This window comes from Arachis hypogaea, chromosome 14, assembly GCF_003086295.3.
Source record: "Arachis hypogaea cultivar Tifrunner chromosome 14, arahy.Tifrunner.gnm2.J5K5, whole genome shotgun sequence".
NCBI classification, from domain to species: domain Eukaryota; kingdom Viridiplantae; phylum Streptophyta; class Magnoliopsida; order Fabales; family Fabaceae; genus Arachis; species Arachis hypogaea.
In genome coordinates this window covers 107,068,868-107,095,380 of record NC_092049.1, presented here as the reverse complement: position 1 = coordinate 107,095,380, position 26,513 = coordinate 107,068,868, and the positions used below count along the sequence as shown (strand labels likewise).

At 38.9% G+C, this 26,513-nt stretch overlaps 1 protein-coding gene across 1 annotated transcript; it reads right to left on the bottom strand.

Annotated features, from left to right (window-relative positions):
* Nucleotides 1–24,247: 24,247 nt before the first annotated feature.
* On the bottom strand, nt 24,248–26,272 carry LOC112743646 (GDSL esterase/lipase WDL1). Its single transcript, XM_025792933.2, has 6 exons — nt 26,010–26,272; nt 25,504–25,581; nt 25,248–25,388; nt 25,092–25,165; nt 24,821–24,970; nt 24,248–24,604 (listed from the first exon to the last, which is right to left on the bottom strand). The coding sequence occupies exons 1-6, from the start codon at nt 26,118–26,120 to the stop codon at nt 24,391–24,393; spliced, it is 768 nt and encodes a 255-aa protein (XP_025648718.1). The 5' UTR covers nt 26,121–26,272; the 3' UTR covers nt 24,248–24,390.
* Between the last annotated feature and the right edge of the window lie 241 nt (nt 26,273–26,513).

Below are 26,513 nucleotides of genomic sequence, written 5' to 3'. Positions count from 1 at the left end.
TCACTGAAGAATGCAGTGCAGTCATTCTAAAAAGCTTACCAGAGAAGCTTAAAGATCCAGGAAGTTTTATGATACCATGTATATTAGAGGGTGCTTGTACTAAGACAGCTCTATGTGACCTTGGAGCAAGTATCAACCTAATACCTGCATCCACTATCAGAAAGCTTGGCTTGACTGAAGAAGTCAAACCAACCCGGATATGTCTTCAACTTGCTGATGGCTCTATTAAATATCCATCAGGCATAATTGAGGACATGATTGTCAAGGTTGGGCCATTTTTCTTTCCCATTGACTTTGTAGTACTGGAAATGGAGGAGCACAAGAGTGCAACTCTTATTCTAGAAAGACCTTTCCTAGCAACTGGACGAACTCTTATTGATGTACAAAAAGGGGAAGTGACCCTGAGAGTCGATGAGGATGAGTTCAAGTTAAATGCTGTCAAAGCTATGCAGCATCCAGACACATCAAATGACTGCATGAGCGCTGATATTATTGACTCTTTGGTGGAAGAGATCAATATGACTGAAAGTCTCGAATCAGAGCTAAAGCACATCTTTAAAGATGTTCAGCCTGATCTGGAGGAATCAGAGGAAATAAAAGAACCTCTGAAAATTCCTCAGGAAGAGGAGAAACCTCCTAAACCCGAGTTCAAACCACTACCACCATCCTTGAAATATGCATTTCTGGGAGAAGGTGACACTTTTCCAATGATCATAAGCTCTGCTTTAAATCCACAGGAAGAGAAAGCACTAATTCAGGTGCTGAGGACACACAAGACAGCTCTTGGGTGGTCCATAATTGATCTAAAGGGCATTAGCCCAGCAAGATGCATGCACAAGATCCTATTGGAGGATGATGCTAAGTCAGTGGCCCAACCACAGAGGCGGCTAAATCCAGCCATGAAGGAGGTGGTGCAGAAAGAGGTAACTAAGTTACTAGAGGCTGGGATTATTTATCCTATTTCTGATAGCCCCTGGTTGAGCCCTGTCCACGTTGTCCCCAAGAAGGGAGGCATGACAGTGGTTCATAATGAAAAGAATGAACTGGTTCCTACAAGAACAGTTACAAGGTGGCGTATGTGTATTGATTACAGAAGGCTCAATATAGCCACCAGGAAGGATCACTTTCCTTTACCATTTATAGACCAGATGTTAGAGAGACTAGCAGGTCATGAATATTACTGCTTTTTGGATGGCTATTCAGGTTACAACCAAATTGTAGTAGATCCTCAATACCAAGAAAAAACAGCATTCACATGTCCTTCTGGAGTATTTGCCTACAGAAGGATGCCTTTTGGCCTGTGCAATGCACCTGCAACCTTTCAGACGTGCATGCTCTCTATCTTCTCTGATATGGTAGAGAAATTTTTGGAAGTCTTCATGGATGACTTTTCAGTATTTGGAGACTCATTCATCTCCTGCCTTGACCATTTAGTACTTGTTCTGAAAAGATGCCAAGAGACCAACCTAGTTTTAAATTGGGAAAAATGTCACTTTATGGTGACTGAAGGAATTATCCTTGGGCATAAAATTTCAAACAAGGCAATAGAGGTAGATCAAGCTAAAGTGGAGGTAATTGAAAAATTACCACCACCTGCTAATGTTAAGGCAATCAGAAGCTTTCTAGGGCATGCAGGATTCTATAGGAGGTTTATAAAGAATTTTTCGAAAATTGCAAAACTTCTGAGCAATCTGCTAGCTGCTGACACGCCATTTGTGTTTGACACAGAATGTCTGCAGGCGTTTGAAACTCTGAAAGCTAAGCTGGTCACAGCACCAGTTATTTCTGCACCAGACTGGACATTACCATTCGAACTAATGTGTGATGCCAGTGACCATGCCATTCGTGCAGTGCTGGGACAGAGGCATAACAAACTTCTGCACGTCATTTACTATGCCAGCCGTGTTCTAAATGACCCATAAAAAAACTACACAACCACAGAAAAAGAGTTGCTTGCAGTGGTTTATGCCATTGACAAGTTTAGATCCTATTTAGTAGGTTCAAAGGTGATTGTTTATACTGACCATGCTGCTATTAAATATCTACTCACAAAGCAGGATTCAAAACCCAGGCTCATAAGATGGGTGTTACTTCTGCAAGAGTTTGACATAGAAATAAGAGACAGAAAAGGGACAGAAAACCAGGTAGCTGACCATCTGTCCCGGATAGAACCAGTAGCAGGGGCGTCCCTCCCTCCTACTGAGATCTTTGAGACCTTTCTGGATGAGCAACTCTTCGCCATTCAAGAAGCACCATGGTTTGCAGACATTGTAAATTATAAAGCTGTGAGGTTCATACCCAAGGAGTACAGCAGGGTGCAAACGAAAAAACTAATTTCTGATGCAAAGTACTACTTGTGGGATGAACCATATCTCTTTAAGAGATGTGGAGACGGAATGATCTGCAGATGCGTGCCCAGAGAAGAGGCACAGAAGATCCTATGGCATTGCCATGGATCACAATATGGAGGACATTTCGGAGGTGAGCGAACAGCCACTAAGGTCGTCCAATGTGGGTTCTACTGGCCTACTCTCCATAGAGATGCTCGAGAGTTTGTGCGTAACTGTGACAGTTTCCAAAGAGCTGGCAACTTACCTCATGGTTATGCCATGCCTCAACAAGGGATCTTAGAGATTGAGTTATTTGATGTATGGGGTATTGACTTCATGGGTCCTTTTCCACCATCATACTCAAACACTTACATTCTGGTGGCAGTAGACTACGTATCTAAATGGGTAGAAGCAATTGCCACACCCACTAATGATACTAAGACAGTGCTGAAGTTCCTTCAGAAACATATCTTCAGCAGATTTGGTGTTCCTAGGGTACTAATCAGTGACGGGGGCACTCATTTCTACAATAAACAGCTTTACTCTGCTATGGTCCGATATGGAATTAGCCACAAAGTAGCAACTCCATATCATCCACAGACAAATGGGCAGGCTGAAGTCTCTAATAGAGAACTAAAAAGAATTCTGGAATGGACTGTAATTGCCCGTAGAAAGGATTGGGCAAAAAGCTTGGATGATGCTCTGTGGGCATACAGAACAGCATTCAAGACTCCTATAGGAATCTCTCCATAACAGCTTGTGTATGGCAAGGTCCGTCATCTGCCCGTGGAACTGGAACATAAAGCCTGCTGGACAACCAGATTCCTAAACCTGGATGCCAAGTTAGCTGGAGAGAAAAGATTGCTCCAACTAAATGAGCTAGAGGAATTCAGACTCAATGCTTTTGAAAATGCAAAGATTTATAAGGAGAAAGCAAAAAGGTGGCATGACAAGAAGCTGTCATCTAGAGTCTTTGAACCAGGACAGAAGGTTCTGCTGTTTAACTCTAGGCTCAGACTATTCCCCAGGAAATTGAAATCCCGGTGGAGGGGACCATATCTGATTACAAGTGTGTCACCATATGGATATGTTGAGTTTCAGGATATTAACTCTGACAAAAAGTTCATTGTTAATGGACAGAGAATCAAACATTATCTTGAAAGCAATTTTGAGCAAGAATGCTCAAAACTGAGACTAGAATAAAGCTCAGTCAAGGTCCAGCTAAAGACAATAAAGAAGCGCTTGCTGGGAGGCAACCCAGCCATTAGCAAGTTATTTGCTTTTTAATTAATACTTATAAAAGTTGGATATAAATTGTCTTCAAGATTAATCATCAAATTATAGGAATTCACAGAGTTAGAGAAGGATTCAGCGCAAAAAGCAGAGAAAAGGAGCTCATTGGCAAGAAAACGCCAGTAACGGGGCATTTTGGGCGTTAAACGCCATAATGGATACCATTCTGGGCGTTTAACGCCAGTAAAGATACCATTTTGGGCGTTAAACGCCAGAATGGGTACCATTTCTCTGGGCGTTTAGCGCCAGAATTGCAGCATCCTGGGCATTCAGAAAAACGCCCAATAACAAAAAATTTCTGGCGTTTAACGCCAGCCAGGGTACCTGGCTGGGCGTTAAACACCCACAATGGCCAATATATGGGCATTAAATGCCAGAATGGATACCACTCTGGGCGTTTAACGCCAGAAAGGCAGGGGGAGAGGATTTTGTTTTCCACTTCAAAATTTTTCAGACTTTCTTGTTTTGATTCATAATTTTTTGCATAAACATGTTACAAATTTTCTTCATTCACCTTCAATTTTCGAAAATTCAACAATTTTCTAAATTCCTTTTTAATTTTCTTTCAAATCCTTCCCAAATCTTCTTCAAAAACTCAAGTTTTTTCTCAATTTCTTTCCAAATCTTTTCCAACTCAACATATCATCTCTTAGTTCTTAGATGCATCAACCAATTTTCAGATTTAACCCTTTTATATCTTTTCCATATAAAAATCTCTTCTTTTTCATATCATGATTCTATTTTTTTCACCAATCATATCTTTATGTCATATCTTTTTCAAATTTTTGAAATCCCTCCCCTCCACTTCTATATACACATTCGGCCATCCCCACCTCTCCACCATTCGAAGTTGCCTCTCCTCCTATCTCTCTACTTTCCTTTCTTTTGGTTGAGGGCAAGCAAACCTCTAAGTTTGGTGTGTTTTTCCGTGATCACCGAGCTAAGACTCATTAAGATCATGGCCCCTAAGGGAAAATAAACCAACTCAAGAGGCAAGAAAGAGAATAATCCAAAGAGTCTTTGGAATCAAGAGAAGTTCTTAACCAAAGAACATGCAGACCATTACCATAAAATAATGGGTCTGAGGTCAGTGATCCCGGAAATTAAATTCAATCTGAAAGAAAACGAATATCCGGAGATCCAAGAGCAAATTCGAAATAGAGGATGGAAAATTCTAGCTAATCCTAAGACAAAGGTTGGAAGAAACATGGTTCAGAAATTCTACTCAAATCTGTGGCTGACAGATAAGCAAAGAATAACTGGAACCGCCTTTCATACCTTCCGAACTATGGTCAGAGGGAGGATTATTTACTTCCACCTGGACAAAATAAGAGAGGTCTTCAAACTGCCTCAACTACAAGATGATCCAGAATCCTTTAATAGGAGAATGGTGAGAGTAGATAAGGGGTTGGACCAAGTGCTAGAGGACTTATGCCTCCCTGGAACTAAGTGGATAACCAACTCAAAAGGTGTCCCAAACCAACTCAAGAGAGGAGATCTCAAACCAGTCACAAGAGACTGGTTGGACTTCATTGGGCGTTTTATACTGCCCACTAGCAACCGCTCTGAGGTCATTGTCAAAAGAGCAGTGATGATTCATTGTATTATGCTGGGAAACAAAGTGGAGATTCATCATCTGATTTCTTGTGAAATTTACACAATTGCAAATAAGAACTCCACTGAAGCCAAACTGGCTTACCCAAGCTTAATTTCTCTGCTATGTAAAGATGTCGAGGTGAGGATGGAGTAGATGAATTCATCCCAATCGAACACCCAATCACCAAGAAGTCAATGGAAGGACAACAAGTGCAAGATAACTCCATCAAAAGGAGGGCGCAGGAGTTCCTCCCAGAAATCCCTGAAATTGACTACTGGACCTGCCTAGAAGCATCTGTCACCAAGCTGCAAGAAGCTGTGGATCAACTTAAGGAAGAACAGTAGAATCAAAACTGCATGCTCTACAAGCTTCTTAAGGAACAGGAGAAGCAGGGGCGTGAGCTACAGGAGCTGAAGCGCCAGAAGCTCTCCCTTGAAGGACTAAACACCCCACAGATTGAAGGAGCATCCACTTCTCAAAATCAAGGTTGTTGAGTCCTAACTCTGTGATAACCTTTATTATTAGGAATTTATTTTAAGAGTCATTTATTTTTCTGCTTTTAATTTTCTGTCTTCTATTATTATTGGTCTGCTCTTATATTTATTTTTGAGTCTTATTTTTATTCCATGATTAATAAAATTTAAAGTTTATGTCTTAAAGCTATGAATGTCCTATGAATCCATCACCTTTCTTAAAGGAAAAATGTTTTTAATCACAAAAGAACAAGAAGTACATGATTTCGAATTCATCCTTGAAATTAGTTTAATTATTTTGATGTGGTGACAATACTTTTTATTTTCTGAATGAATGCTTGAACAGTGCATATGTCTTTTGAATTTGTTGTTTATGAATGTTAAAATTGTTGGCTCTTGAAAGAATGATGGCAAAGGAGAAATGTTATTGATAATCTGAAAAATTAAAAAATTGATTCTTGAAGCAAGAAAAAGCAGTGAAAAGCTTGCGAAAAAAATTGGCGAAAAAAATAAAAGAAAAAGAAAGAAAAAGAAAAAAGCAAGCAGAAAAAGCCAATAGCCCTTTAAACCAAAAGGCAAGGGTAATAAAAAGGATCCAAGGCTTTGAGCATCAGTGGATAGGAGGGCCCACAGGAATAAAATCCTGGCCTAAGTGGCTAAACCAAGCTGTCCCTAACCATGTCCTTGTGGTGTGAAGATGTCAAGTAAAAACTTGAGACTGAGCGGTTAAAGTCGTGGTCCAAAGCGAAAAGAGTGTGCTTAAGAGCTCTGGACACCTCCAATTGGGGACTCTAGCAAAGCTGAGTCACAATCTAAAAAGGTTCACCCAGTTATGTGTCTGTGGCATTTATGTATCCGGTGGTAATACTGGAAAATAAAATGCTTAGGGTCACGGCCAAGACTCATAAAGTAACTGTGTTCAAGAATCAACAATACTAAATGATGAGCGGATAATTTATACGCTTTTTGGCATTGTTTTTAGTATATTTTTAGTAGGATCTAGTTACTTTTAGGGATATTTTCATTAGTTTTTATGTTAAATTCACATTTCTGGACTTTACTATGAGTTTGTGTGTTTTTCTGTGATTTCAGGTATTTTTTGGCTGAAATTGAGGGACTTGAGCAGAAATCAGATTCAGAGATTGAAAAAGGACTGCTGATGCTGTTGGATTCTGACCTCCCTGCACTCAAAGTGGATTTTCTGGAGCTACAGAACTCGAAATGGCGCGCTTCCAATTGCGTTGGAAAGTAGACATCCAGGGCTTTCCAGAAATATATAATAGTCCATACTTTGGCCAAGAATTGACGACGTAAACTGGCTTTCAACGCCAGCCTTCTGCCCAAATCTGGCGTCCAGCGCCAGAAAAGGATCCAAAACCAGAGTTGAACGCCCAAACTGGCACAGAAACTGGCGTTCAACTCCACAAATGGCCTCTGCACGTGCAACACTTAAGCTCAGCCCAAACACACACCAAGTGGGCCCCGGAAGTGGATTTATGCATCAATTACTTACTCATGTAAACCCTAGTGACTAGTTTATTATAAATAGGACCTTTTACTATTGTATTAGAGTCTTTCGGGGACCATCTTTGGATCTTTGGATTACCTTATGATCCTTTGATCACGTTTTAGGGGGCTGGCCATCTCGGCCATGCCTGGACCTTCACTTATGTATTTTCATACGGTAGAGTTTCTACACTCCATAGATTAAGGTGTGGAGCTCTGCTGTTCCTCAAAGATTAATGCAAAGTACTACTGTTTTCTATTCAATTCTTCTTATTTCTCTTCTAAGATATCCATTCGCACCCAAGAACGTGATGAAGGTGATGATTATGTGTGACGCTCATCATCCTTCTCCCTTATGAACGCGTGCCTGACAAACACTTCCGTTCTACATGAAATAAGCTAGAATGAATATCTCTTAGATCTCTTAACCAGAATCTTCGTGGCGTAAGCTAGAATGATGGCGGCATTCAAGAGAATCCGGAAGGTCTAAACCTTGTCTGTGGTATTCCAAGTAGGATTCAATGATTGAATGACTGTGACGAGCTCCGAACTCGCGATTGCAGGGCGTTAGTGACAGACGCAAAAGGATAGTAAATCCTATTCCAGCATGATTGAGAACCGACAGATGAATAGCCGTGCCGTGACAGGGTGCGTGAGCATATTATTCACTGAGAGGATAAGATGAAGCCATTGACAAGGGTGATTCCTCCAGACGATTAGCCGTGCCGTGACAGGGCATTGGATCATTTTCCCGTGAGATGACCGAAAGTAGCCATTGACAGTGGTGATGTATCACATAAAGCCAGCCATGGAAAGGAGTAAGACTGATTGGATGAAGATAGCAGGAAAGCAGAGGTTCAAAGGAACGAAAAACATCTCCATTCGCTTATCTGAAATTCCTACCAATGATTTACATAAGTATCTCTATCCCTATTCTATTATTTATTATTCGAAAACACCATTATCACTTTATATTTGCCTGACTGAGATTTACAAGGTGACCATAGCTTGCTTCATACCAACAATCTCCGTGGGATTCGACCCTTACTCACGTAAGGTATTACTTGGACGACCCAGTGCACTTGCTGGTTAGTTGTATCGAAGTTGTGACAATTATGAATTAAGATCAAAGCACCAAGCTCTGGAGCCATTACCAGGATTTGTTCGAGCCTGGAGATCACAATTTCGTGCACCAAGTTTTTGGCGCCGTTGCCGGGGATTGTTTGAGTTTTCGGCAAGCTTTTGTTCCGGTAACATCAGTGCCAGATTCCCTTTTGATCCGGCAACAACACCAAGTTTTTGGCGCCGTTGCCGGGGATTGTTCGAGTTTGGACAACTGACGGTTCATCTTGTTGCTCAGATTAGGTAATTTTCTTTTTATTTTATTTTCTTTTCAAAAATCTTTCAAAAATATTTTCAAAAATCTCTCATGTTTTCGAAAAAAAAATAATAAAATAAAAATGTTTTCAAAAAAAAAAAATTGTATTCAAAATCTTTAAGAATGAATTCTAGTGTTTCATGAAACATGTTGAAGCCTGGCTGGCTGTAAAGTCATGTCTAAATTTATTTGGACTGAGGCTTGCAATTTGTTATCAAAGATCAATATACTCTCGTGTTAAAGGCTGAAGCTTGGCTGGCCATTGGCCATGTCTAGTGTTTTGGACCGGAGCTTTCATTGAAAGCTTGGCTGGCTAGTGAGCCATGTCTAATTCCTGGACTGAAGCTTTAGACTAACATGACAAGATTCCTGGAATTCATATTAAAAATTTTGGAATCCTTATTTTTCTTTTTCATATAATTTTCGAAAAATATAAAATAAAAATCCAAAAAAAAAAATTTAGAAAATCATAAAAATCAAAAATATTTTTCTGTTTCTTGTTTGAGTCTTGAGTCATGTTATAAGTTTGGTGTCACTTGCATATGCATCTTGCATTTTTCGAAAATTCTCATGCATTCATGGTGTTCTTCATGATCTTCAAGTTGTTCTTGGTAAGTCTTCTTGTTTGATCTTGATGATTTTTTGTTTTGTGTCTTTTCATGTTTTTCATGTGCATTCTTGAATTCTTAGTATCTAAGCATTAAAGAATTCTAAGTTTGGTGTCTTGCATATTTTCTTTGCATTAAAAATTTTTCAAAATTGTGTCTATGATGTTCATCTTGACATTCATAGTGTTCTTGGTGTTCATCTTGACATTCATAGCATTCTTGCATGCATTCATTGTTTTGATCTAAAAATTTCATGCATTGCATAATTTTCATGTTTTTCATAAAAATTCAAAAATCAAAAAAATATCTTTCCCTTTTTCTCTCCTCAAATTCGAAAATTTGGATTGACTTTTTCAAAAAAAATTTTAAAATCAAGTTGTTTCTTATGAGTCAAATCAAATTTTCAATTTGAAAATCTTATCTTTTTCAAAATCTTTTTCAAAAATCAAATCTTTTTCAAAATTCTTAGTTATTTTCGAAAATTCAAAAAAATATTTTTCAAAAATCTTTTTCTTAATTTCTTCACAAATTTTCGAAAATAACATAATCAATTAATGTTTTGATTCAAAAATTTGAAGTTTGTTACTTGCTTGTTAAGAAAGATTCAAACTTTAAGTTCTAGAATCATATCTTGTGATTTCTTATGAATCAAGTCATTAATTGTGATTTTAAAAATCAAATCTTTTTCAAAAACTAATTTCTATCATATCTTTTCAAAAAAATATCTTCTTATCTTATCTTTTTCAAAATATCTTTTCAAAATATCTTTTCTAACCTCCCAACTTCTTATCTTTTCAAAATTTGTTTTAACTAACTAACTAACTTTTTGTTTGTTTCTTAACTTTTTCAAAACCACCTAACTAATTCTCTCTTTCTAATTTTCGAAAATATCTTCCCCTTTTTTCAAAAATTTCTTTTTAATTAACTAATTATTTTTATTTTTATTTTTTATTTCAAAAAATTTTCGAAAAATACTAACAAATTTTCAAAAACCAATTTTCAAAAATCACTAACTCCTTTTCAAAATAATTTTCGAAAATTATACCTCCCCCATCCTATTCTATTTATTCATTCATATCCTAACATCTCATCTCACATCTCTTCCATTCTCACAGTTGTGTTTCTTCCTTTATATTACATTCTTTGTCTCCCCCTTTTCTTCCACTCACAAAGGGATCCCTATACTGTGGTATAAAGGATCTCTATTATTATTATTATTTTTCTGTGCCTTCTTCTTTGTCATATGAGCAGGAGCAAGGATAAGAACATTCTTGTGGAAGCAAATCCAGAACCTGAAAGGACTCTGAAGAGAAAATTAAGAGAAGCTAAAATACAACAATTCAGAGATAACCTTTCAGAAATTTTCGAACAGGCAGAGGAGATGGCAGCCGAAAATAATGATAATGTAAGGAAGATGCTTGGTGACTTTACTGCACCTAATTCCAATTTACATGGAAGAAGCATCTCCATTCCTGCCATTGGAGCAAACAACTTTGAGCTGAAACCTCAATTAGTTTCTCTAATGCAGCAGAACTGCAAGTTTCATGGACTTCCATCTGAAGATCCTTTTCAATTCTTAACTGAATTCTTGCAGATATGTGATACTGTTAAGACTAATGGAGTAGATCCTGAAGTCTACAGGCTCATGCTTTTCCCTTTTGCTGTAAGAAACAGAGCTAGATTATGGTTGGATTCTCAACCCAAAGACAGCCTGAACTCTTGGGATAAGCTGGTCACGGCTTTCTTAGCCAAGTACTTTCCTCCTCAAAAGCTGAGCAAGCTTAGAGCTGATGTTCAAACCTTCAGACAGAAAGAAGGCGAATCTCTCTATGAAGCTTGGGAAAGATACAAACAGTTGACCAAAAAGTGTCCTTCTGACATGCTTTCAGAATGGACCATCCTGGATATATTCTATGATGGTTTATCTGAGCTATCAAAGATGTCACTGGACACTTCTGCAGGTGGATCCATTCACCTAAAGAAAACGCCTGCAGAAGCTCAAGAACTCATTGACATGTTTGCTAATAACCAGTTCATGTACACTTCTGAAAGGAATTCTGTGAGCAGTGGGACGCCTATGAAGAAGGGAGTTCTTGAGGTTGATACTCTGAATGCCATATTGGCTCAGAATAAAATATTGACTCAGCAAGTCAATATGATCTCTCAGAGTCTGCATGGAATGCAAGCTGCATCCAACAGTACTCAAGAGGCATCTTCTGAAGAAGAAGCCTATGATCCTGAGAACCCTGCAATAGTAGAGGTGAACTACTTAGGTGAACCTTATGGAAACACCTATAACTCAACATGGAGAAATCATCCAAATTTCTCATGGAAGGATCAAAAGCCTCAACAAGGCTTTAATAATGGTGGAAGAAACAGGTTTAGCAATAGCAAGCCTTTTCCATCATCAACTCAGCAACAGACAGAGAACTCTGAACAAAATGCTTCTAATTTAGCAAATCTAGTCTCTGATCTGTCTAAGGCCACTGTAAGTTTCATGAATGAAACAAGGTCTTCCATTAGAAATTTGGAAGCACAAGTGGGCCAACTGAGTAAAAGGATCACTGAAATCCCTCCTAGTACTCTCCCAAGCAATACAGAAGAGAATCCAAAAGGAGAGTGCAAGGCCATTGACATAAGCGCCATGGCCGAACCTGTGAGGAGAGGAGAGGACGTGAATCCCAAGGAGGAAGATCTCCTGGGACGTCCAGTGATCAATAAGGAGCTTCCCTCTGAGGAACCAAAGGACTCTGAGGCTCATCTAGAGACCATAGAGATTCCATTGAACCTCCTTATGCCCTTCATGAGCTCTGATGAGTATTCCTCTTCTGAAGAGAATGAGGATGTTACTGAAGAGCAAACTGCCAAGTTTCTTGGTGCAATCATGAAGCTAAATGCCAAATTATTTGGCATTGATACTTGGGAAGTTGAACCTCCCTTGTTCATCAAAGAACTAAGTGATCTGGATCAACTGACATTGCCTCAGAAGAGACAGGATCCTGGAAAGTTCATAATACCCTGTACCATAGGCACCATGATCTTTAAGGCTCTGTGTGACCTTGGTTCAGGAATAAACCTCATGCCCCTCTCTGTAATAGAGAAACTGGGAATCTATGGGGTGCAAGCTGCTAAAATCTCACTAGAGATGGCAGACAGCTCAAGAAGACAGGCTTATGGACAAGTAGAAGATGTATTAGTAAAGGTTGAGGGCCTTTACATACCTACTGATTTCATAGTCCTGGATACTGGAAAGGAAGAGGATGAATCCATCATCCTAGGAAGACCTTTCCTGGCCACAGCAAGAGCTGTGATTGATGTTGACAGAGGTGAAATAGTCCTTCAATGGAATGAGAACTCCCTTGTATTCAAAACTCAAGGATCTCCCTCTGCAACCATGGAGAGGAAGCTTGAAAAGCTTCTCTCAAAGCAGAGTCAACCAGAGCCCCCACAGTCAAACTCTAAGTTTGGTGTTGAACTCCCATATCCAAACTCTAAGTTTGGTGTTGGAGAGTCTCAACAAAGCTCTGCACATCTGTGAGGCTCCATGAGAGCCCACTGTCAAGCTATTGACATTAAAGAAGCGCTTGTTGGGAGGCAACCCAATGTTTATTTATCTAACTATATTTTTCTTTGTCATGTTTTCTTAGGTTCATGATCATGTGGAGTCACAAAATAAATAGAAAAATTGAAAACGGAATCAAAAATAGCAGAAGAAAAATTACACCCTGGAGGAGCATCTGTCTGGCGTTCAGCGCCAGAACAGAGCATGGTTCTGGCGCTGAACGCCCAAAATGGGCAGCTTCTGGGCGCTGAACGCCAGAACAGGCATGGTTCTGGCGTTCAACGCCAGAAATGGCACACAAATGGGCGCTGAACGCCCAAAATGGCCACCAACCTGGCGCTGAACGCCCAGAGTTGGGTACAAAGGCATTTTTACATGCCTAATGGTGCAAGGATGTAAATGCCTTGAACACCTCAGGATCTGTGGACCCCACAGGATCCCCACCTACCTCCACTCACTTCTTCTCACCACTCTCTTTCACACAACCCCATAAACACTCTTCCCTAAAAACCCCTCACCAATCACCTCAAGCTCTCTTCCCCACTAAACCTTCACCACTCACATCCACCCACTCTTCCCAATAAACCTACCTCATAAACTCCACCTACCTTCAAAATTCAAAACCAATTTCCCACCCAAACCCACCCATAAGGCCGAACCTTAACCCCCCCTCCCTTCCCTATATAAAGACCTCCATTCTTCATCAAATTCACACAACACACCCCTCTACACTCCTCTTGGCCGAAACCACATCTCCCTCTCCCTCTCCATATTTCTTCTTCTTCTTCTTCTATTCTTTTGTTTATTGCTCGAGGGCGAGCAATATTCTAAGTTTGGTGTGGTAAAAGCATAGCTTTTTTGTTTTTCCATTACCATTGATGGCATCTAAGACCGGAGAATCCTCTAGAAGAGGGAAAGGGAAGACAAGAGCTTCCACATCCGAGTCATGGGAGATGGAAAGATTCATCTCCAAAGCCCATCAAGACCACTTCTATGATGTTGTGGCCAAGAAGAAGATGATCCCTGAGGTCCCTTTTAAACTCAAAAGAAATGAGTATCCGGAGATCCGACATGAAATTCAAAGAAGAGGTTGGGAAGTTCTAACAAATCCCATCCAACAAGTCGGCATCCTAATGGTTCAAGAGTTCTATGCCAATGCATGGATCACCAAGAACCATGATCAAAGTAAGAACCCGGATCCAAAGAACTATGTTACAATGGGTCGGGGGAAATACTTAGATTTTAGTCCGGAGAATGTGAGGTTGGCGTTCAACTTGCCATACATGGAAGAGAACGCACGCCCCTACACAAGGAGAGTCAACTTTGATCAAAGGTTGGACCAAGTCCTTATGGACATATGTGTAGAAGGAGCTCAATGGAAGATTGACTCCAAAGGCAAGCCGGTTCAACTAAGAAGATTGGACCTCAAGCCTATAGCTAGAGGATGGTTGGAGTTTATTCAATGCTCAATCATTCCCACTAGCAACCGGTCTGAAGTTACTATAGACCGGGCCATCATGATCCATAGCATCATGATTGGAGAAGAGGTGGAAGTTCATGAGATTATACCTCAAGAACTCTACAAGGTGGCTGACAAGTCCTCCACCATGGCAAGGTTAGCCTTTCCTCACCTCATTTGCCACCTATGCAATTCAGCTGGAATTGACATAGAGGGAGATATCCTCATTAAAGAGGACAAGCCCATCACTAAGAAAAAGATGGAGCAAGCAAGAGAGCCCAGTCATGGAGCTCAAGAGGCGCAAGAAGCTCAATTTCATGAGATCCCTGAAATGCCTCAAATGCACTTTCCTCCACAAAAGTATTGGGAGCAAATCAACACCTCCCTAGAAGAATTGAGTTCCAATATGGGACAACTAAGGGTGGAACATCAAGAGCACTCCATCATGCTTCATGAAATAAGAGAAGATCAAAAAGCAATGAGGGAGGAGCAACAAAGACAAGGAAGAGACATAGAAGAGCTCAAGGACATCATTGGTTCCTCAAGAAGGAAACGCCACCATCACTAAGGTGGATTCATTCCTTGTTCTTATTTCTTCTATTTTTCGTTTTCTATGTTATGTGCTTATCTATGTTTGTGTCTTCATTACATGATCATTAGTAGTTAGTAACTTTGTCTTAAAGTTATGAATGTCCTATGAATCCATCACCTCTCTTAAATGAAAAATGTTTTAATTCAAAAGAACAAGAAGTACATGAGTTTCGAATTTATCCTTGAACTTAGTTTAATTATATTGATGTGGTGACAATGCTTCTTGTTTTCTGAATGTATGCTTGAACAGTGCATATGTCTTTTGAAGTTGTTGTTTAAGAATGTTAAATATGTTGGCTCTTGAAAGAATGATGACTAGGAGACATGTTATTTGATAATCTGAAAAATCATAAAAATGATTCTTGAAGCAAGAAAAAGCAGCAAAGAATAAAGCTTGCAGAAAAAAAAAAATAGGCGAAAAAAAAATAGAAAAAGAAAAAGCAAGCAGAAAAAGCCAATAACCCTTAAAACCAAAAGGCAAGGGCAAATAAAAAGGATCCCAAGGCTTTGAGCATCAGTGGATAGGAGGGCCTAAAGGAATAAAATCCTGGTCTAAGCGGCTAAACCAAGCTGTCCCTAACCATGTGCTTGTGGCGTGTAGGTGTCAAGTGAAAACTTGAGACTGAGCGGTTAAAGTCAAGGTCCAAAGCAAAAGAAGAGTGTGCTTAAGAACCCTGGACACCTCTAATTGGGGACTTTAGCAAAGCTGAGTCACAATCTGAAAAGGTTCACCCAATTATGTGTCTGTGGCATTTATGTATCCGGTGGTAATACTGGAAAACAAAGTGCTTAGGGCCACGGCCAAGACTCATAAAGAAGCTGTGTTCAAGAATCATCATACTGAACTAGGAGAGTCAATAACACCATTCGAACTCTGAGTTCCTATAGATGCCAATCATTCTGAACCTCAATGGATAAAGTGAGATGCCAAAACTATTCGAGAGGCAAAAAGCTATAAGTCCCGCTCATATGATTGAAGCTATGTTTCATTGATAGTTTGGAATTTATAGTATATTCTCTTCTTTTTATCCTATTTGATTTTCAGTTGCTTGGGGACAAGCAACAATTTAAGTTTGGTGTTGTGATGAGCGGATAATTTATACGCTTTTTGGCATTGTTTTTAGTATGTTTTTAGTAGGATCTAGTTACTTTTAGGGATATTTTCATTAGTTTTTATGTTAAATTCACATTTCTGGACTTTACTATGAGTTTGTGTGTTTTTCTATGATTTCAGGTATTTTCTGGCTGAAATTGAGGGACTTGAGCAGAAATCAGATTCAGAGATTGAAAAAGGACTGCTGATGCTGTTGGATTCTGACCTCCCTGCACTCAAAGTGGATTTTCTGGAGCTACAGAACTCGAAATGGCGCGCTTCCAATTGCGTTGGAAAGTAGACATCCAGGGCTTTCCAGCAATATATAATAGTCCATACTTTGGCCAAGAATTGACGACGTAAACTGGCTTTCAACGCCAGCCTTCTGCCCAAATCTGGCGTCCAGCGCCAGAAAAGGATCCAAAACCAGAGTTGAACGCCCAAACTGGCACAGAAACTGGCGTTCAACTCCACAAATGGCCTCTGCACGTGCAACACTTAAGCTCAGCCCAAACACACACCAAGTGGGCCCCGGAAGTGGATTTATGCATCAATTACTTACTCATGTAAACCCTAGTGACTAGTTTATTATAAATAGGACCTTTTACTATTGTATTAGAGTCTTTCGGGGACCATCTTTGGATCTTTGGATTACCTTATGATCCTTTGATCACGTTTTAGGGGGCTGGCCATCTCGGCCATGCCTGGACCTTCACTTATGTATTTTCATACGGTAGAGTTTCTACACTCCATAGATTAAGGTGTGGAGCTCTGCTGTTCCTCAAAGATTAATGCAAAGTACTACTGTTTTCTATTCAATTCTTCTTATTTCTCTTCTAAGATATCCATTCACACCCAAGAACGTGATGAAGGTGATGATTATGTGTGACGCTCATCATCCTTCTCCCTTATGAACGCGTGCCTGACAAACACTTCCGTTCTACATGAAATAAGCTAGAATGAATATCTCTTAGATCTCTTAACCAGAATCTTCGTGGCGTAAGCTAGAATGATGGAGGCATTCAAGAGAATCCGGAAGGTCTAAACCTTGTCTGTGGTATTCCAAGTAGGATTCAATGATTGAATGACTGTGACGAGCTCCGAACTCGCGATTGCAGGGCGTTAGTGACAGACGCAAAAGGATAGTAAATCCTATTCCAGCATGATCGAGAACCGACAGATGAATAGCCGTGCCGTGACAGGGTGCGTGAGCATATTATTCACTGAGAGGATAAGATGAAGCCATTGACAAGGGTGATGCCTCCAGACGATTAGCCGTGCCGTGACAGGGCATTGGATCATTTTCCCGTGAGATGACCGAAAGTAGCCATTGACAGTGGTGATGTATCACATAAAGCCAGCCATGGAAAGGAGTAAGACTGATTGGATGAAGATAGCAGGAAAGCAGAGGTTCAGAGGAACGAAAAGCATCTCCATTCGCTTATCTGAAATTCCTACCAATGATTTACATAAGTATCTCTATCCCTATTCTATTATTTATTATTCGAAAACACCATTATCACTTTATATTTGCCTGACTGAGATTTACAAGGTGACCATAGCTTGCTTCATACCAACAATCTCCGTGGGATTCGACCCTTACTCACGTAAGGTATTACTTGGACGACCCAGTGCACTTGCTGGTTAGTTGTATCGAAGTTGTGACAATTATGAATTAAGATCAGAGCACCAAGCTCTGGAGCCATTACCAGGATTTGTTCGAGCCTGGAGATCACAATTTCGTGCACCACTAAACTAGGAGAATCAATAACACTATCTAAATTCTGAGCTCCTAGAGATGCCAATCATTCTAAACTTCAAGGGATAAAGTGAGATGCCAAAACTGTTCAGAGGCAAAAAGCTACAAGTCCCGCTCATCTAATTGAAGCTAAGTTTCATTGATAATTTGGAATTTATAGTATATTCTCTTCTTTATATCCTATTTGATTTTCAGTTACTTGGGGACAAGCAACAATTTAAGTTTGGTGTTGTGATGAGCGGATAATTTATACGCTTTTTGGCATTATTTTTAGTATGTTTTTAGTATATTTTAGTTAGTTTTTATTATGTTTTTATTAGTTTTTATTCAAAAATCACATTTCTGGACTTTACTATGAGTTTGTGTGTTATTCTATAATTTCAGGTATTTTCTGGCTGAAATTGAGAGACCTGAGCAAAAATCTGATTCAGAGGCTGAAAAAGGACTGCAGATGCTGTTGGATTCTGACCTCCCTACACTCGAAGTGGCTTTTTTGGAGCTACAGAAGCCCAATTGATGCGCTCTCAATTGCGTTGGAAAGTAGACATCCTGGGCTTTCTAGCAATATATAATAGTTCATACTTTGCTCGAGATTTGATGGCCCAAACTGACGTTCCAAGTCAGCATAAAAAGTCTGGCGTCAAAACGCCAGAACTGGCATAAAAGCTGGAGTTAAACGCCCAAACTGGCACAAAAGCTGGCGTTTAACTCCAAGAAAAGTCTCTACATGTGAAAGCTTCAATGTTCAGCCCAAGTACACACCAAGTGGGCCCCGAAAATGGATTTCTACACTAACTATTCTAACTTACTCATTTTCTGTAACCCTAGGTCACTAGTTCATTATAAAAACCACTTTTAGAGATTCATTTGGTACCTCATGACAATTTACATTCGAACTTGTATCTTCTACGGCATGAGTCTCTAAACCCCAAGGTTGGGGTGAGGAGCTCTGCTGTGTTTTGATGAATTAATGCAATTACTACTGTTTTCCATTCAATCACGCTTGTTTCTCTTCTAAGATATTCACTCGCACTTCAACTTGATGAATGTGATGATCCGTGACACTTATCACCATTCTCAACCTATGAACGCATGCCTGACAACCACCTCCGTTCTACCTTAGACTGAGTGCATATCTCTTAGCCTCCTGATTCAGATCAGAGTCTTCGTGGTATATGCTAGAATTATTGGCAGCCATTCTTGAGATCCGGAAAGTCTAAACCTTGTCTGTGGTATTCCGAGTAGGATCTGAGAAGGGATGACTGTGATGAGCTTCAAACTCGCGAGTGCTGGGCGTAGTGACAGACGCAAAAGGATTAATGGATCCTATTCCAACATGAGTGAGAATCGACAGATGATTAGCCGTGCAGTGACAGCGCATTTGGACCATTTTCACTGAGAGGACGGATGGTAGCCATTAACAACGGTGATCCACCAACATACAGCTTGCCATGGAAGGAGCCTTGCGTGCTTGAAGAAGAAGACAGTAAGAAAGCAGAGATTTAGAAGACAAAGCATCTCCAAAACCTCAACCTGTTCTCCATTACTGAATCACAAGTACTCTTTATTTCATGTTGTTTATTTTTCATAAATACAATCACTCTCATCATTAATCTCCTGACTAAGATTTACAAAATAGCCATAGCTTGCTTCAAGCCGACAATCTCCGTGGGATCAACCCTTACTCACGTAAGGTATTACTTGGACGACCTAGTGCACTTGCTGGTTAGTTGTGCGGAATTGTGAAAAGTGTGAATCACAATTTCGTGCACCAAGGACATCATTTATACAAGATGAAAGGCTTTTACCAACTTTTCCAACAGCCACTATCTTTCCTTTAGCATCATTACCAAAAGTGACAAATCCTCCATCATATTCATCAAGCTTTATGAAGAAAGTTGTCTTTCCGGTCATATGCCTAGAGCATCCGCTGTCTATATACCACATATTCTCCTTCCGTTTAGATGCTAGCCATACCTACAAAACAAGCTCAAGTGACCTTAGGCATCCAAATCTTCTTGGATCCTTTCATGTTAAACCATCTCTTATGTCCTAATCCATTATAATCAAAGACAACTTTGCAAACTTTATCACCAATCATTCTTTCACCGAAAAAGCATTGAATGGGAAAGTGTCCGTTTCGGTTACATAATCTACAAAACCTTGGAGTTGCTATTTTGTTAAAGCTTGTTGGGTTTTGAAACCTTGTATCACTAGAAGATGAAGCAATATTTTCAAAATGAGATTTTTCAACAGATTTATAAAACCCCAAGCCAGCTTTATCATAAAGAGGTTTTTGACTAGCCAAGATTTGATTCAGATTTTTAGAACTATGTGTGAACTTGGCTAAGTCTTCTTTAAGCCTTTTGACCTCTTTAAGCAACTCTTCATTTCTTTTAAAACATTCCACATATGCCACAATGGAATGATCACTTTCACAGCTCCTAAGGTGGGCTTTTAACTGCTTATTTTCTTCAACAAGATCACAAGCAGTTTCGGCCTCCCTTACTTTTTCTTTAAGAAAACTATTTTCTGCTTTAAGAATGGTGATTTGTTGTTCAAGTTCTTGATTATCCAGCAAGAAGCATCTTATTTTTTCAGAAAGGTGGTCTATCATAAGATGAAGATCTTCAGTGTTAGGGTTGTGAAAGATTACCTGATCTATATGATCTGCCATGAGACATGGTTGAGACTTGGTTTCAGATTCTTCATCATCATTTGAGTCATTTTCCAAGTCCTCCCATGAGGCCATTAGCCCCTTTTTCTTTCCTCTTTTTGACTTCTCTTCCTTCTTCAACTTAGGACAGTCAGATTTAAAATGCCCTATTTCCTTGCAGTTGTAGCATGTCACCTTGCTAAGATCTTTCTTCTGTTTTCTTGAACTGCCTCCTTTGCCTTTCTCCTTGAGCTTCACCATTTTCCTGAATTTTTTGGCAAACAACACAAATTCATTTTCAGAATCACTAGATTCATCATCCAGGGGGTTAATCACAGATGTAAATGCAATTTCTTTCTTTTTTGAATCTTTTTTTTAAATAAGTGTTTTCAAAAGCAAGAAGATTTCCTCTCAAATCATCATATGTCATGGAATCAAGATTACTACTCTCAGAAATTATTAATGCTTTTGTTTCCCACTCTTTTGTGAGACATCTTAACACTCTCCTCACTAGCAGAGATTCAGGATACTTGATTCCCATAGCATCCAAGCCGACAATGATGGTGTTGAAGCACTCAAACAGTTTATCAATGGGTTCTCCTTCCTTCATTGCAAACATTTCGTACTCTCTGTTTAACATATCTATCCTGGTCTTCTTTACAATGGTGCTTCCTTCATGAGTCACTAGGAGTTTGTCCCAGATTTCCTTTGCCGTTGTGCATCGTGATACCCGTCGGTATTCCTTGAAGTTGATAGCACAGTTGAGTAAGTTGATGGCCTTAGCGTTGAGCTCAACCTTCTTTCTATCTTCTTCGGTCCAGCTTGCTTCTGGTTTAGGAGTGACAACTCCTTCGGCACTTGTGACAGTTGGATATTGAAGACCTTCCAGGATAATCTTCCAAAGTCTGTAGTCCACTGCTTGCACAAAGATCTTCATTCTTTCCTTTCAATAGGTGTAATTTTTCCCATTGAAAAGAGGAGGTCTGTTGCTTGATTGTCCTTCAGTCAGGTTGTAGGACACCAAATTTGAGCCACTGTTTTCTGCCATCTGGATCTTTTCTCCAAACTGCAAAGCTTGATCTCTTTGAGACCAAGCTCTGATACTAATTGATGGTTATCAGTGGCTAAGAGAAGGGTGGGTTGAATCTTAGCCCCCTTTTTACTTGTCAATACTTGCTGGCCTTTGAAACCACTTCTGGAAACTTTTTGTCTTTTTATCTCATAACCAGCCACGAGACTTTTTCTTTTGTCTCGTTCCCAGCCACGAGACTTTTCTTTTTGTCTCGTCAGTCAGCACGAAATATTTTTTATTTTACCTCCTGTGCAGCAGAAACGGAAATGGAGTAGAAGAGAAAGAAGATTACACCCAGATATATCCTGGTTCAGCTGCTAAGTGCAGTGCAGCCTACATCCAGTCTCCATCACAATAATGATGGAATTTCACTATAATCCTTCTTGATTACAAACACCAATTTTTCCTAGGAACTACCCTTCCTATCTGGGACAAGTCCAGAATCTAAACCCAAACTGAACTTGACTTGGTCACTGCCAAGCTTTCAACTGTAAAGTGCTAACCCAACTTACAAGGAGATTCCCACAGAATCATGAAACACAACACAGATGTACAAAAGAACTCTAAGGACATCTATGGCTTTTTCTTTTAATTTTGCACTCTCTGCCTTTTTCCGCTCTATGACTTTTTCATACAAACCTCACTGTTTGCCTTTTTTCATGAGACTCAAGACATGACAAAATTAAACAGAAAATTACAAAATAAAGAACATTGAAGCAGAAGAAATTCTGTTAGCTTCGGAAGCTATAGGAACTCTGTGCTCACTCTTTTCTTTTCCTTGAATCAAACCCTGACTGTTCATCCTTACTTATAGGAAGAAGCCTCCAAGGTTGAAAACAAAACAAACCAAGCCAACCTTCTTCTTCTTCAAACAGAACCGGTCCGGCTAGAGAGAGAGAGAAGAGATAACCCATGCAAAACCCAACATGCAATTACCTCTAGTCCTTCCTTGGTCACCACTCTTCATCAATTCGAGCCCTTCATCATTTCCTTGCTCTCCAAGATGAACTTCTGGCCCTTGATGCTTCATGATGATGATAGCTTCATCTGCTCCAATCTCTGCCTCTTCCATCACATAGCCACTGTATCTACCTCCTGTGATGGTTGATCAGAATCAGAGACAAGCCATCCTTCCAAGATTCTTCTTCTCTGTTGGCCGAAATCTTTACTTCCATTTTTGGTATGGAGGAGCCAAGATCTCTTCACAAAATCTTACCACAAGTGAATGAGAATCTTAGCCACAGCATACTTTATGTTTTCTTTTTTTTGCCATCATTGTGATGGTCTTTGTTGCTTTTTTTTCCTTTCGGTGTCTAGCCATAGCCTCCATGCTTTCTCTGTAATGATATGACCGAAGGTAGAAGAAAGATGAGAGAGAAGATAGAGCTTAGAAGAAAAGCAATTAAATGAATCAAATTAATTGAAATGGGATTGCTTTTACTTCCCTTGCAGAGTAGCGTGTAGCATTGATGATTACCATCACATCAATGACCAACTCTCTCTCATGTTTCCAATGCAAGTATTAACTTCACTTAAATGAAATTTGAATTCCACCTCATGGTGGAAATGGATTCCGTTGGAAGCAAGAAGCAATACATTTGCTTTCACTCATGATTGGTTTCGGACCAAACAAGCAAAATTATTTTGGCTTGTATCAATGATAAATAAAACTGGTCCAACTAATAATTTGCTTCAGCCAAGTCACTTAATCATTTTAACCAAGGCTGAGTATTTACAAGCATATTGGGCTTATAATGATAATGATTGAATTTTGGCCCAATGAGCAAATTATTGTTTCAGCCTTAAGAACCAAACAAGTTTTGCATCAAAGTTGAAAATATTTTTAATGGACTTTTTCTTTTCGGCCCAAATGTAAAATCCTGCAAAGCAAAATTATTTAAATCAATATTTGTGAATTAATATCAACTAATAATTTTGCAATTAATCACATTAATAATGTTTGATCATCACTAATTTAAGTTAGAGTTTCCAAACTCATCATATTTAATATTCATTAATTATTATTCTGACTGTTTTTATTCTTTTGTTTTTTTGTCACCCTAATATTACTAATTTACTATCAACACCACTTCTTCAAAATTTTGATATTTTTTTAAATGGACAAAGAGCTAATCACTTGTAACTAACTTAAGTTGGTTTAGCCGTTTAAATTCTTTGTTATTTTTTTTTTCATTTCTTTAATATTATAACCTGTTAAAAAGGAAACATTTGCCTCAAATTTGATATTTTAACAGTTAAAATAAGATAAACTTTTATTTTGAACACCTTATTAACTCGCAAATTTAGACAGACTAGTCATTTGACTTTTTTAATTTTATCTATATAGAACTGTGTAAGTTTTACGTGAACAATTCAAATTCTTTTACTATTTGAGCATGTAACACACCCACTATGTTGTTGTCTAACCTTCTAGCTTCCACACCGTATTCACCATGTACCAGTAAAAGTAGTTAATTTTACTTTCTTACAACATTAGTTAAAGGTTCACCACAAACAACAGAACACAAGAACAACTTGGTTAACATGGCAATCTTCAAATCCATGCTGCTTCCCCATGAATACATGGCTGAAGTTGAACAATATGAGATGAACCTTCAAGAGTTTTGTGTGTCTAAAATATGATTTCAAACTAAGATTGTGGTTACGATTTGTATGTATGTAGCTGCTACACTTGGAGAAACTTCATTTGTTTGAGGATAAATCCTGCCAATAAAAGAAAAACGCTAATGCAATTGATTTAGAAAGCAATAACATTATCATCGCAACGAAAAGAAAAAAAGATGAAAACTCAAAAGCCGTTGTTTTTATGTCAACTATCAACTTCACGTAAAGACAATTGCACGAGAGTCTTTCACTAAAAAAAATTATTCCTCTTCATTATTGAACATAAAGAAACATGAAATCTTGTATCTTCAAGCCAAAGCACGAAAGGCTTTAAATTTTTGAAATGCTGCATAAAGATTCTAAGAATTGCCATAAGAAATCAAGATATCTAGTCCCATTCCGAATCTCCATGGAAAGGAGAACCAGAGATATTTATAGTTGTCTTTCCATCTGGCGCGATTGGATCATAGGTGGAATCTTCTGCGAATTCGATTGGCATTGACCTCCAATTCAGACTTGGTTCCCACTCTGCTTCTTTGAGGACCTTCAATATCTCCTTTGCCACTATCTTGCTTCCCTCAGCTGTCAGATGAATCCCATCGCTATCGAATAACCAAACGGCTAATCAAATTAAAGGAAATGCATATTCGAATCATTTTGAAATTGGTGACTACTTCAATAAAAACGTCTTTATATAAAGATGATAGTTAAGAATCGATAGACATTTGGCATATTTTACTGTCGTCTTTGCATGAAAACATTTTCGTATCAGTAGCCACCTTTGAAATTAACTACAAATGATATGAGAGCCCACTTACATGAAGCAAACCTCTCGCCAGTCTTTCCTTCTCTGAATAGCAGACCAGATGTCAATGGCCTTGATATTCAGGTCCCGGCAGAGCGACAAACACGCCTCTGAGTATATTCGACACGATTCGTTCGTCCTAAATGGCCGGCCTAGTAGATCACTGGTTTCATCCCAACAATTACAGTAATCATATGTAAAATGCATAATAACTTATGTACAATTTTTGTGTCCGAAATTATAAAAACAATGATAGCAATTCAGGTACAGGCAGAACGCGAAACCTGTTTCCAAGAAGTTGTGCCTCATTGACAGGAGGAGAACCGAGAAATATGATGCGCGTCTTCTTCGAAAGGCTCTAGCAATCATTGAAATTCATGTCAAACTTTGCAGTGATTGTATAAAAAGAAAATGCTGCTCTGCTGTGAAACTTTTGTTACCTTTAGATAGATAGCAATTTTGGTCATATTTTGGATGTATTCTTGGAGAGGTACATGTTGTCCGAGTCCACTCGGATGCGCAAGAACGGAATCATTGCCACCGAAGTACACAATTATCAATGATGGTTGTTCAGTGGCATCCTGCATCAAGAGAATATATAGGGTAACAGATCAATTTGTGACTCAACTTAATCACTACAAAAACTCGAAGATTCTTCAAATGCTCAAAATCCGATTTGGTAGCGGATGAGAGTACCTTGGGGAAAATGTCTTGGAGAACCTGGAGAGCACGCCTTGAATTCCAACCAGTGTATCCTCTCAAAACTATATCCGCCTATGCCATTCAAATGAGTTGTTATTCCATCAAAACTCCAATTATCACTAAAATCATTTTCTTAGAACTAATTTCATCAGCTAACTTGTTTAAAATTATTTGGTTTATTATAAATTCTAGACCCTAAATCATAAATTCTTAATTATAAACCTTAAATTTTGCTAACGTTCACCAACTAAAAGTTGGTTCTGAGTACTTTTTTTCTTGTTTCCTCAAAAAGGCTGTTCATTGCATCTAACTATTATGAATGAGCCTTTTAATTAAAAGTCTCTTTCGTAAAACAATTAAATATTACTACTATAATATGTTCCAAAGAAAGAAGAAAGCCTTGAGAATGAAGACTGCTACTAGCACCACATCCTAAAAGAATCCTGGAGTAAGGATAATCCTCACAAACCGGAAATTTATTTGAAAGAAAAGAAGTGTACCTTGCGAGCATACAAGTGAGAAAGGATGGCAGCCCAGCCTTGGTCGTAGAAACTGTGCTGAACGATGGAAGAACCAAACAGCACGAACTGAGGCCTCTTTGGTCCAACCATCTTCTTAGTGATGACTGATGAGTGATTACTTCACACTCACTGAATGATGGACAATGTGATTAACGTGTATAGACTTGATATGAGATCCTTTCTGCTCTTTTTATTTATTTATTTATTTTTAAATTTTTTTATAAACCAAAATCAATGGCCATAGTTTGATTTATTTTTAATATATATTTTATATTAGATTCTAACGATTGATTTTACTATTTTAGTAATTAATTTTTATTTTATTATTTATTCAGTTCGCAACTTGGCATTTGGATGTTTGTGAAGCTGTGAAAGGTCTGTCCGCCGTCCTTATCACGGGGCTTTCCTGTTGGTCCTCAACTTTAGGAACCCGCCCCTGAAAAATCCATCCATTAGGTAGCGTTTGGTGGAGAGACAGAGACG